The following is a 13,301-nucleotide window of genomic DNA, read 5'->3' on the forward strand; positions in this document are numbered from 1 at the left end:
AGATTAATTATAAAATATTAGCAAGATTGAATTTGATCTTTTCCCGTTTAAATTCATCCCGGGTGCGTTCTTTCAGCGCATGCTCAGATATGACGTAACACGCAGATCCAGACGTTCTTAACTTTTAAAAATGGAGGCCAGCAATCGGCACTGGACTAAGCAAAGTTTGTTTTTGATTCAAACTAAATTTCAAGACTGGACAGACGAAAAACTGGTAATACGGAGTTATTCCAACAAGTGAAAGAAAAACTTGGGGAAGCCGGTATCACGTGATGTTGATGTTTACGTTTTACTGGGCATGCCCCAGTGACTATTCTGGTTGATTTTCACAGCGCATGTAGACAAGAGATTGGAATATTCCTTTCTATGGATACCATTGTTTCCCGAAAAGGTCATTCGGAAAGAGAAAAAGTGGTGATGTAAAAACGTGGCTACTGTGGAGTGTCTGTGGTGGAAAGACTGGCAGAGCAATGTAATATTGGTCCGTGTGGCAACACCTACCTTGTTCCTCCGATAGACTTATTGATGCACGTGTGAGGTCGTGGTGACATTTTGTAACATTTTTGGTTAGTGGTGTGCCACAAGATTTTTCCAATGTAAAAAAACGTGCCGTGGCTCAAAAAAGGTTGAAAAACACTGCTATAGAGGAATGGATAGCGAGTGAACACTCCTGTCAGTCATTCATCATCTTTGTCCCAGTGAGGAGAGATATGCTACATGCTAGCGAGTGCACTTCTTGATAGCTGTGTGCGGTGTATGCTATAGTTTCTTCATGTCTTTTGTGTATGAAATATGCTACTCGCTCATTATCGGGAAAAACAATTCATCATGAAATCAGTTGTTTTCAGCAGAATTGAAGTGAATTGATGCGTATATGAAAAAACACCTGATGTTTTCATAATTGCTATTTGTGTGTACATGAAGGTGCCAGATATCTGGCAGTCAGATCCATTTTGTTGTTAATCTTTGACATGTCAAAGACTCAAACCTCAAATCCCATCCTCCTACTATTTATTACATGGAAAATAATGCATTTTTTTGTGTTTTTAAAATTCTGAAATATACCATGTACTGTACTCAAAGCGGTATTTTATGGGTTAAAATTAGCCTTGTGCACCGATGACAATTTTCTGCACAGTGATCGAAAATGGCTTGTCGTCAAATGTTATGAACCCTAACCCTAACCCTAATGTTATGAAATCTCTTTCCTTGTAGTAGCGATGTTCTTTTCACTGCTCCATAACAGCTGTCCGCTACCCGGCCTTTTTTGCTCCCGCTAGCTTTAGCTTTAGCCATAGCGCCATTACTAGCTGTTAGTCTCTCAGAGCTAAAGGGGAAAGTGGCTAACTTCCAGACCTTTGAGGAGGTACATGAGATTGGTGGATAAGATTGGTTTCATATGTAAGGATCGGGCAAATGGCAATCCCCCAAAATTCATTCATTCATTCATTTTCTACCGCTTTTTCCTCACGAGGGTCGTGAGGGGTGCTGGAGCCTATCCCAGCTGTCTTCGGGCGAGAGGCGGGGTACACCCTGGACTGGTCGCCAGCCAATCACAGGGCACATATAGACAAACAACCATTCACACTCACATTCATACCTATGGACAATTTGGAGTCGCCAATTAACCTAGCATGTTATTGGAATGTGGGAGGAAACCGGAGTACCCGGAGCCCCCAAAATTAAGAAAATCAAAGTCGATCAGAAGGATGCATGCTTAGTTAAAATCTTGAAAATTACTGAATGTTTGGTAGTTTCAAACGAGTCTGCAAATCTTTAAGTGCTTTATGAAAAAAGCTAAACAAATGTGAACAATAGTACATTTTTGAGACATAAAAACACTAATGCAATCAAAAGCAAAAAAAGAAAAAAGAATGTCCAACATATGTCCATATGCTGTAGTCTCTGGTTCAATAAAGACTAAAATGTTCCCAAGCAACAGCAACCTTAAGCAGTATTAGACTCATCTAGAAACACATACCTGAATAGGCCCAGTATGTATCCTCGGCAGCTCCTCTCCGCAGTCGTGTTTCGCCAGCTGTGTGAAGGCCTCGGACAGAAGGGGCATGATACTCCATTTGACTTCCTGTCAATGCTGCAGGAAAGATGAACAACAGGGACGCAAAGGTTAGCACTAAGAGAAGCAGCAGCACTCTGCAGCCCTGCCTGAACACCTACTGGCCCGGATGACATCCAACTGTGTCCTTAGCTTACATACCACTCAGGCATGTTCACAGTAGCGGCACAGGGAAGGTCAACAAAGAAAATATTATCTTGCAAACGAACACAAGTTAGGCCCTGCGCTAAGCTAATACACCGTAGTTATAGTTTAAGTTTAACAGGAGTTGCACAGAGAGAAAACAAAAATGACCGTAACTGAAATTACGTGAAATTACGTAAGAGGTTATTAACATTTTAAAACTGCAGAACCCCCGTACTGGCAGCAGTTCTGCTGATTTGCATAATACATTATTTGCATGCAGGCTGCATGGCGGATGAGTGGTTAGCGCGCATGCCTCACAGCTAGGAGACCCGAGTTCAATTCCACCCTCGGCCATCTCTGTGTGGAGTTTGCATGTTCTCCCAATGCATGCATGGGTTTTCTCCGGGTACTCCGGTTTCCTCCCACATTCCAAAAACATGCTAGGTTAATTGGCGACTCCAAATTGTCCATCGGTATGAATGTGAGTGTGAATGGTTGTTTGTCTATATGTGCTCTGTGATTGGCTGGCCACCAGCAAGGGTATATCTGCCTCTCCAGCACCAACATGACCCTCGTGAGAATAATGGACACTGACTGGTAATTCTTTCAGGAATTTGTGTCCCTGGTAAAAATAAGGACCAAATGTTTCCCGTGTTTTTTTTGTGCTGTCCTACAATGAGGATCATGCAAAAAAATAAATAGTAAAAAAACTGTGGAGTTATAACAGTACGACTATGAAGCCCTCTAAAAAAAAAAAAAGACCTCCTGTTTTTATATAAAAGTGTTTTATATACATGCTGTGACCATGTAGTAACACACAGTACATGATAGCATAAAATATTTACTGTATTTTGCCGTAGTTTGATTATTTTAAATATCTCCAGAACTTCTTTTGTGGGCACATTGATTTCACAACTAGCGCTACCTCCGTCAACAACGACAGCGTGTCAAATGAGTGTAAGTTTGCTGAGGATGAGGATGGTAAGTAGGCTGGAATCCACTGCCATGAGGAGGTCATTGGTGATCTCGAGGAGGGCGGTTTCAGTACTGTGTTGGGGTCAGAAGCCAGACTAGAGCTGTTCATAGAGGGCATTATTGGTTGGACAAGCATGAAGGTGAGGGAATATTTTGGAAATGAATGGGAGGTTTGAAATACAGTGGAGGTTATTGTATTTGTTGGGGTCTAAACCTGATTTTTTTTTTTTAGTAACATGGTGACAGCTGCTGTTTTGAATGAAGAAAGAACATTTCCAGAGGTTAGTGAGGAGTGGATGATGACAGAGCTGGGAGGCAGGCTTTGACCAGAGCTGTGGGAAGGGGATCGGGTTGGCAGGTGGAGGGTTTGGAGTTGCAGATGAGATTCAGGGTTTCCGGAAACTGGAAGGTGGAGAATGGCTCGCAGTGGGGAAGATATACTGCAGCTGGAGTGTGATTCCACAAGTCCACTGTGGAAGCCTGCCTGATGGTGCCACGAAAACACAGCATAGATTTGTTAACACCACCCCACTCTCTGTGAAATATGTAAAACAGGAATGTCCAAAGTGTGGACCGCATTTTTATGGACCCCGTGAACAGCTCATTGTAGGAACAAAATATTAAATAAAAGTGAGAAAAATTAATCAAAAAAATGAAGGTTTAGGAATGTGAAAAAATTGTGTCAAAAACCTTGACACCAGCAAAATGTATGAAAGACCACCACATTAAAAATGGAATTGCATGTGACGTGATGTCAGTCATGTTATGTGAGTGTATGTGTAGCTTAGTGTAGGATGTAGTATGTCAGGCTATGTATGATACAGTCATGTCATACATAGTCATACATAATCCCAGGGGAGATGTCAGCCTTATGATGGTACTGTTTTTATTTATACCTGTATGTATGAGTGCACATGTGTGTTACTGTGTACCTTGTTTGAGTTTAATATGAGGATGTTGTTAAGGTGATTTTTATAAAGGTCGAGCAGTTCATCGTTGGGGGTCCGTGATTGAAATGGTATTGATACAGGAGGCGAGAGAATCCAAGTTAATGGCGTTTATGTTCTGAAATGAAATGAGACATGGAGTTTTGGTTATGGAGAGGTGGAGGGGGGACATTAAATGAAATGACAAAATGGTAAGATATGTGGACATGGACAGCTGTGCAGTTAGAAGGGGTGAGACCGGAGCAGCAAATGAGGTCCAGGGTATTATGGCCTTATGGCCTTTAATGTAGTGAAGTCTGAAAATTGATGAAAGCTAAAAACGGTCAAAATCTCTCATGAGAGGAAGACTGCTGTTGTCCATGGGAATGTTGAAATCACAGTAATAGTACATGAGGTGAGAGAGTGGACAGATGGGAGAGTAAAATCGTAAGGTCATTTATGACATTTGTGTGGCTTAGGAGGGCGGTACACTGTGGCAATGATGGTGGGAGTGGGAAAAGACAGCTTACATGTTATCGTAAATCTTCAAATGAAATGAAGTTTGGGACAAAAAATAGTCTGGACATTGAACCTCTTGTGGTGAATCGTGAGATAATGAGGTATCAAATTAAAGTCAAGTAATGCTTTATTAATCAGAATTAATCAAAGACTTAATTTGACAAACTTGAAAATTCTGTATCTTGGTTTATATACAAGTCAGTTATGGTAATACAACACCGTTGGTGTTTTTTGGGAGTTTTTTGTTAGGGCTTTTATAGTCAAAATAGGTCAAATGCATTGCTAGCTCCCACATGTTAGCTGTTTTTTAACGGTTTTTCTCTCATTAGAGGGCACACAAAAGAGAAAGACATGTGGGGTCATGTTTCACATAAGGATTGTAGATGATGGGCAAATTCCAAAACAAGCGCAGTTTTCCTTTAAAGGGGAATTGTACTTGTTCATGCATGATCACAGCACATACCGTATTTTCCGGACTATTAGTCGATCCGGAGTATAAGTCACACTAGGCCAAAAATGCACAATTGGGTAGACAAAAAGTTGCACTGGAGTATAAGTCGCATTTTTTGCTGGTAATTTATTTTACAAACTATTTGACCAAAACAGAAGACAAGTTCTAACAATAAAAGAATAGAGAACAGGCCGAATATGTAGGTGTAAGATATGCTAACACAATGGCTATTCAGCTACACAAAAAATAAACATGAACAGAAAAGGTGTCCAGTGTTTATGTAACATAAACAGTTTTTTTCATTTATAAGTCGCTCTGGAGTATAAGTCACAGGAACAGCCAACCTACAAAAAAAGTGTGACTTATAGTCCGAAAAATATATAAAACGATAAAATGTTGTTAGGGTTTTTTGTAGAGAGCTTCGTAGTTAAAATATGTGCGTCATATTAGCTAGCTCATATTAACTAGTTTCTTCACGTTATAATGCACACAAAAGGGAAAGAAATATGTGTTCATGTTTCACATAAGGGGCGGCACGGCGGTCTAGTGGTTAGACTTCACAGCTAGGAGACCAGGGTTCAATTCCACCTCCGGCCATCTCTGTGTGGAGTTTGCATGTTCTCCCCGTGCATGCGTGGGTTTTCTCCGGGTACTCCGGTTTCCTCCCACATTCCAAAAACATGCTAGGTTAATTGGCGACTCCAAATTGTCCATAGGTATGAATGCGAGTGTGAATGGTTGTTTGTCTATATGTGCCCTGTGATTGGCTGGCGACCAGTCCAGGGTGTACCCGCCTCTCGCCCGAAGACAGCTGGGATAGGCTCCAGCACCCCCGCGACCCTCGTGAGGAAAAGCGGTAGAAAATGAATGAATGAATGAATGTTTCACATAAGAATGATGGGCAAAATTCCCAAAAAAAGTACAGTTGACCTTTAAGAAGTGTGCAGCACTGTGAATTGACAGTCTGTTTCTTTTAGCTTGTTGGCGGAGTCTGTTCGATTTAAACCTCAAACACTGTTGTCTACTTTCAAGTAAACTACCGTCTATCAATGTGTTTTCTTTGCTAATTCCTGCCCAAATACCAAGCATAGAAAGTCATCATTTCTTTCAGCATCCTTGTTAGAAGAGCCTCTCTGTGCTCCTCGGACTAAAACAAAGCCTGTGTCTGAATCCGGGGTCTGCATCTTAAAAGAGCGCATTTGTGGGATGCATGACATCATCATGCTGCGTGAAGGCTCCTCCAAATGCGGCAGACAAATGTGTCCTTCTCTATTTTACTCATCTGTATACACCAGTCATTATTTGCACTATGACCCATTTATCATTGCACTAAAATGAATATATCTGCTCCTGCATATGCTCCTGTGCAATACTATGTGTATATTTTGGATATCTTGTATATATCTTGTTAAATTGTCTTTTTTTACTCTACTTTTATAGACTTTTTTTTTTTTAACTTGACTACTGCACTGAAAGGAGAAGCTCTCCAATCTCGTTGTACATCTTGTATAATGACAATAAAGGCCATTCCATTCCATTCCATTCCATATTGAAAAGAAGTCTGCATTCAAACCATCCTTCACGACCCATCATATCCCACCAGTCCAGCCCTTAAACCAACAAGAAAACATATGTACGAGGAAAGAATGTAAATGAACAAATAGTGTGCTGAAATTACTGCTCTTGTTTTTTTCATCTTCTTCATTAATTGTAAACGTTGGGGAATAAGAGGATATTGTTCATTACAAATAATTAACTCTATTTGAATACTGTCAATCATTTTGCCATTTTTATGTTTGAAAATTCATTCATTCATTCATTCATTTTCTACCGCTTTTTCCTCACGAGGGTCGCGGGGGTGCTGGAGCCTGTCCCAGCTGTCTTGGGGCGAGAGGCGGGGTACACCCTGGACTGGTCGCCAGCCAATCACAGCGCACATATAGACAAACAACCATTCACACTCACATTCATACCTATGGACAATTTGGAGTCACCAATTAACCTAGCACGTTTTTGGAATGTGGGAGGAAACCGGAGTACCCGGAGAAAACCCACGCATGCACGGGGAGAACATGCAAAGAGATGACCGAGGGTGGAATTGAGCCCTGGTTTCCTAGCTGCGAGGTCTGCGCGCTAACCACTAGGCCGCCGTGAAAATTCATTACTTAGCAAAAAAATATGTAAAATGTCTTTAAATATGCATATTTTTGGACTAATAATAGTCTGAAATGAAACATGAAACAGAATAATTTATTAAATAATATATTTTGGAAAGAAAGTGATGCACCAAAATTATTTTTTTGATTGAACGGATTGATAATGAAAGCGGGGGTAGCACCGTAATCACAATAGTGTGAATAACAAAGGAAGAGTTGAATGCGTGAACAATGGCTTTGTGGAGCAAAGGAGAGGTATGGTAGACTTTCGTGCATGGCTGGATGTCGATCATGGCAATGCAGTGATTTCTCTCTGCTCAGCATGACTATGTTTTCTGGAGCATTGGCCAAGGGCAAAGAAAGACACTAACACACACACACACACACACATTCTGTGAAGCTCAACAGAACTGATCATCATCTACTGTATGAAGCAGAAACACCAGGAGGCAAATGCATCCAGGGCACACTGAGAAGTATAGGAATAATTCCTGCAACATATACTACAGTATAGTAGTTGAACAGCTAGTTTGTGTCAAAATGTCCACTAAAACACACTTGGCCTTCAAAGCACCTTCATCCGCACCTCACTGATTGCACAAGGCAGGCAGGCTGGCAGCAAAAGGGTGCCACTCACAGCCTCCAACCATTCCATCCAATATAACCCCACCACCCATGAGCACACACATGCTTGGTTAATTAATAGCTAGTGCTCAACGAGACAAGGTCATGCTGCCATGGGACTAAAAAACAATGCTGTGAAAGCGACACCTCCGCTAGGACAGGAGCTGTTAATGCACACCTCTGTGAAAGCTGTCATGAGCCATCACCCTCATTTACCCTCCAACACGTTTTGCTGCTATTTGTTTTTTTTTTTTTTGGGCACCTGATGGTGTAAGAAAGCCTGTCCGTGATGCCACGGCAGCCAAGGTCAGTGCCTAATGAGGACCAGTATGTTGGAAGTTTTTTCTTCAATTGATTAAAACAAAAAATGGATATAATTCGGCAGGTTTGTTGTTAACGTACTACAATGTTATGAATGAAAAGAAAAAAAATCAATATCTGATATAAAATTGTGTCAGTATTTTTCATTAAAGTAGAAAGTACCTGATCAACCTCCATGTGCAATATTAAGGGCTGTAAATGCAATATACTAAGTTCTATGTGAAGTATTTCCATAATGCCTCATATTAACTCTCATCTCGTTTCATATTATCTACATACTGTATTGTATATACTAACTCTGGGAAAAACTGTTGATTTTGTTAATACTTGGGTTGTTTATATTGTTTATTTTTCTACATTGTGTATTTTGTACTGCTTAACTGACTCTGTACTCTTGCTGCTGTGCAATACAAATTTCCCCACTGAGGGACGAATAAAGGCATATCTTATCTTATCTAAAGTTGAAGCAAACGTGTATTTCCCTGCTATTTTTTCATTTCATTGGTCACATGTGAGCACAGCAAGAAGGTTCCATATTGAAATATGTATTAACAGAAGGGAAATTAGTGAGATACTTTAAATTGTTTTTAATTTTGAGTCAATGTGTGGTAGGTTCCCATGCTCTGACACATTTTATATGCAAAAGTTTCTTAATGTGCTCTACTTCTAATCTAATCCTCTAATCTAAACAGCACTAAGCAGGAGCCACGTATACATGGACTCAAATATTCCAATTGCATTTGTTTTATTTGCTCAAACGGAAATAATTTAACCTTTGTATACACCTCATTCCGAAAAAGAAAAGCGCCAATCCGAATGAACATACAGTAAACCTCGGATATATCAGACTCGGATATATTGGAAATTCTCTCACAACGGACAGATAAAAAAGAACCAATTTTTCTGTAATGCATTTCCAATAAAAATTCATTGCATATATCGGATTTTTTATAACGGATTTCGCCTATTTCGGACAAAATCTCCAGTCCCGTTCCAATTTCCCTCGCATATATCGGATGGCCGCATCGTGTCTTTCTCCTGGCTCCAGATTTAGGACAAATATAAAAGTGAGTGACGTCAATAATACTAGCACAGCAGTGAATGAGATCTTAACCTCACTATTGGAAATAACGTAGGCCTGACGGGCGTAACAGGGCCTAGCTTAATTAACAATTTGTTATGCTCAGAGTCCAATAAAGTTAAATTCTCATTACCTTACGTCTCTTTTCATTGCCCAGTCCAGGTACAATGGAAACATAGTCAAGTGCCTTTTTATAATGGATAAAATCCGATTTACGCATATACCGGATATAAATCCAATATATGCGTAAAACGGACGCATATAACGGATTTCGCTTATATCGGACAAAACCAGTGGGAACAATTGAATCCGATATATCCGAGGTTTACTGTATAATCGGATTCACAGGGGTAGAATATTCCTTTCCCCATAATGATTGATTGTACCCGCTCAAAAGGAAAATTGTCAGGGCGCGTTCTTCTTCGTCGTGTATTTCTACTTCTGTTGTTTATTGGCGGTTGGCAAGCAGCTTTCGGTGTGCATTACCGCCATTCATAAGTCCAGTTTGTCTTTAAAAAGAAAATGTATATCTATATAACACATGTCCTGAGTTTAATTATAAAATATTAGCAAGATTGAATTTTATTTTTTCCTGTTTAAATTTATCCCGGGTGCGTTCTTTCAGCACATGCTCAGATATGACGTATGAGACGTTCTTCAGTTTTAAAAATGGAGGTGAAAGTTTTTGTTTTGATCCCAACTAAATTTCAAGACTGAACAAACGAAAAGTTCGCAATATGGAGTTATTCCAACAAGTGAAAGAAAAAGTCAGGGAAGCCGGTATCACGTGATATTGATGTTTACGATTTAACTGCGCATGCCCTATTGACTATTCTGGTTGATTATAACGCCGCATGTAGACAAGAGATTGGAATATTCCTTTCCATGGATACCATTGTTTTCGAAAAAGTCATTCGTAAAGAGGAAAAACTCCTCATGTAAACGTGGCGAGTGTTGACCAATCCAGCATGTAGTTCATATTTCGACCCAGGACTGCTCGGATCGGCTCCCTGTAGTTATACAGCTGAAATAAATCATAGTAAAGTATTTACACCAATACTGTATGACAGCATGTGCGGTTATAGCAAGGTAATGTTGCTAATTGGTAAGAATGGTGTATCCAATATTATGCATATGTAATATAAACAACAGGAATATAGGTATAATTTAGTTAGGAGTGATTTCTCACAAAAAAATAAAGGGGGTAAAAAAATTCCCAACCCCCTCGAATGAGTTTTTCTACAATTGAGGGGGCAAAGAAAGAGAAATGGGGTCCCTATCTCCTCTCTAAGCAGCCTTAAAGGTCAGTGAATCTGAAATGATCAAAACAGATGTCGCTCTGCAGAATTGGGAGACACAAAGCATCTGCTGCTCTGCCGTGCGCTTTCATTCCTCTTAATAAGTCACTGTCTTTACATGTGACATTTCAGCATTCGCACGGACATGATTGTCCTGCAGGCTTTTCACTGTCTGCCATCAAGTAATGGAAAATGGCAGATGGTCACCTGATACACTGCCCAGGTCCACCTTGACTTTTCTGGAGCGAATGAGTAGTCTTGGGTCATGTTCACAGGCCACTATCAGCATTTAAATGGAATAATATTATTTGAATGTTGAACAACAAATGTGTGCATTACGGGTATTCTGCCCCTTTTATCATGCTCAGCTAATTCTCATTTCAATTCAAGTCATCACAACACCGAAATGATTTTCTGTAATTCCACATTTTCACTGACATTGCCATTAAATTTAGTTTTGTGTCAAATAGTTCATTTTTGTTTGTTTCTTTCTGCTTTTTCCTGATTAGAGAGGCGCCTTTTTGATCCGTGTACTGGTTTTTGGCTTGAACCCTTTGAATTCCAGATGCCCTTCCTGACAAATGCCGATGATGCCATCACATAATTCAATTCACTGTTCCACATGTACAAATGGAGTAGGAAGCGTATCCTACCCCCCCCCCCCACGTGTTTCCATTGCAAAATGTTGCATGTATTCACGTCCTGTATTACAGGTATATACAGTAAAGTCTCGTTATATCGATATCGGTTATAACGAAGTACTGCTTATTACGATACTATTTTCATTTCCCGGCAAATTTCTCGTCTTTTATGATATAATTAGTTCCGTTACTACGATGCCCGGTTATTATGATAATCCAGTTACTACGATGCCCTTTTCATCTCCCGCCAGCCAATTTGGTCTGCTTATATCGATACAAAAATAGCTTAAGTCAATCTTTCAATACCAAAAAAGAACACGGCGAACGGCTGCTTCCAGTCAACTTTATTTTTCACACTTCCACCACCAGAGCGCAGCACACACACCGATTCCCGCACTTCCTGGTTCACAGGTCATGCTCAACCCGCCCCACATAGCTGGCCAAACACATGCCTGCAACAGAAGAACCAACTGACATAGCATACACACCTATTCCAACGAAGACACAAGCGTACAAATACATGTATTTAATTGTGTTGTATTCAGATATCTTTTTATCGCTTGCAATAATCACTGTTTTTCATATGTACATGCTGGCGTTCGTGGTTTCTCTCGTGTGTATAGATTCTATACACACGAGAGAAACCACGAACGCAGTTGGTTCTTCTGTTGCAGGCATGTGTTTGGCCAGCTATGTGGGGCGGGTTGAGCATGACCTGTGAACCAGGAAGTGCGGGAATCGGTGTGTGCGCTGTGCTCTGGTGTTGGAAGTGTGAAAAATAAAGTTGACTGGAAGCAGCCGTTCGCCGTGTTCTTTTTTGGTATTGAAATCCTTAAGCAAAGATTGATTTAAGCTGCTCGACATTGTTCTATACTATAGAACAATGTCGAGTGCATTATTGCCCACTTTTAATGCAGTTCGGCGCAGGATCGGATATATCGACAGTCCGGTTATATCGATATTTTTTACGACTCCCGACAATATCGATATAACAAGACTTTACTGTATATATATTTTGATTGATGTTCTGTCGGTTGTTGAATATAGTTAAATAAATACGTTAATTATGGTATAATATTATTCATTCATTCATTTTCTACCGCTTTTTCCTCAGAAGGGTCGCCGGGGGTGCTGGAACCTATACCAGCTGTCTTCGGGCTAGAGGCGGGGTACACCATGGACTGGTGGCCAGCCAATCACAGGGCACATATAGACAAACAACCATTCACACTCACATTCATACCTATGGATAATTTGGAGTCGCCAATTAACCTAGCATGTTTTTGGAATGTGGGAGGAAACCAGAGTACCCGGAGAAAACCCACGCATGCACGGGGAGAACATGCAAACTCCACACAGAGATGGCTGAGGGTGGAATTGAACCCTGGTCTCCTAGCTGTGAGGTCTGCGCGCTAACCACTGGACTACCGTGCTGCCGGTATAATATTAATTATATAATATTATTATGTGCTAATAATATTATGATATATTATAATATAATATATTATAATTATATATTATTATATTATAATTATATATAATTACAATATCGACCCGATATCAGTATAAAAATATGATATTCCTGATTCCCCAAAATGAAAAACTATATTTAAAAAATTCTGAATAAATAACCATTAATGTTGACCAGGATGACACCACAATTTGTGCCAGCCCACCTTGTGCTTTCCACAGGCTTGTGTTCCTGACCACTCTGCCTGTAGTAAAGTCGGCTAGCTCCACACATTAGCCTCTGGTACGCTAGCTCTTAGTCATTCAGCAAGGCACAATTTAAAGGTCTTGAAGTTCCTGCTAGCTCGTAGATCATGCTCAGTACTGAATTCACGTTTTCCATGTTAATAGAAGGAAGGTGTCGAAGGCTTGAATCTCCATTTCCTTGCTGTCATCTTAGACATGGTGCTGACGCCTCAGTATCAACGGGTAGACAGGGTATCACTCGGATGCTGGACGTAACTCTCACAGCATGTAAAAATGTGCTTGACAAAACATACATGCACACATACTGTAGCTGCATACAGTAGATAGACAGTTTATTACTCTCAAAGAGAAAGCCACATTTCCAGCATCTCTGCAAAAATGGGTTTCCTC

The 13,301-nt window shown here is 40.3% G+C and overlaps 1 protein-coding gene across 1 annotated transcript in view; it reads right to left on the minus strand.

The window, feature by feature from the left end:
- LOC131105890 (receptor-type tyrosine-protein phosphatase gamma-like) overlaps positions 1 to 13,301 on the minus strand; it is a 200,090-nt gene that overhangs the window by 142,672 nt on the left and 44,117 nt on the right. Inside the window, exon 2 of the mRNA XM_058054370.2 lies at positions 1,982 to 2,095. Coding sequence (XP_057910353.2) covers positions 1,982 to 2,095 — 114 coding nt within the window. The remainder of the gene's footprint in view (positions 1 to 1,981; positions 2,096 to 13,301) is intronic.

This window comes from Doryrhamphus excisus, linkage group LG18 (assembly GCF_037039965.1).
Source record: "Doryrhamphus excisus strain RoL-2023G ecotype Guam linkage group LG18, RoL_Dexc_Guam_v1.1, whole genome shotgun sequence".
In the NCBI taxonomy this organism is placed as follows: Eukaryota; Metazoa; Chordata; class Actinopteri; order Syngnathiformes; family Syngnathidae; genus Doryrhamphus; species Doryrhamphus excisus.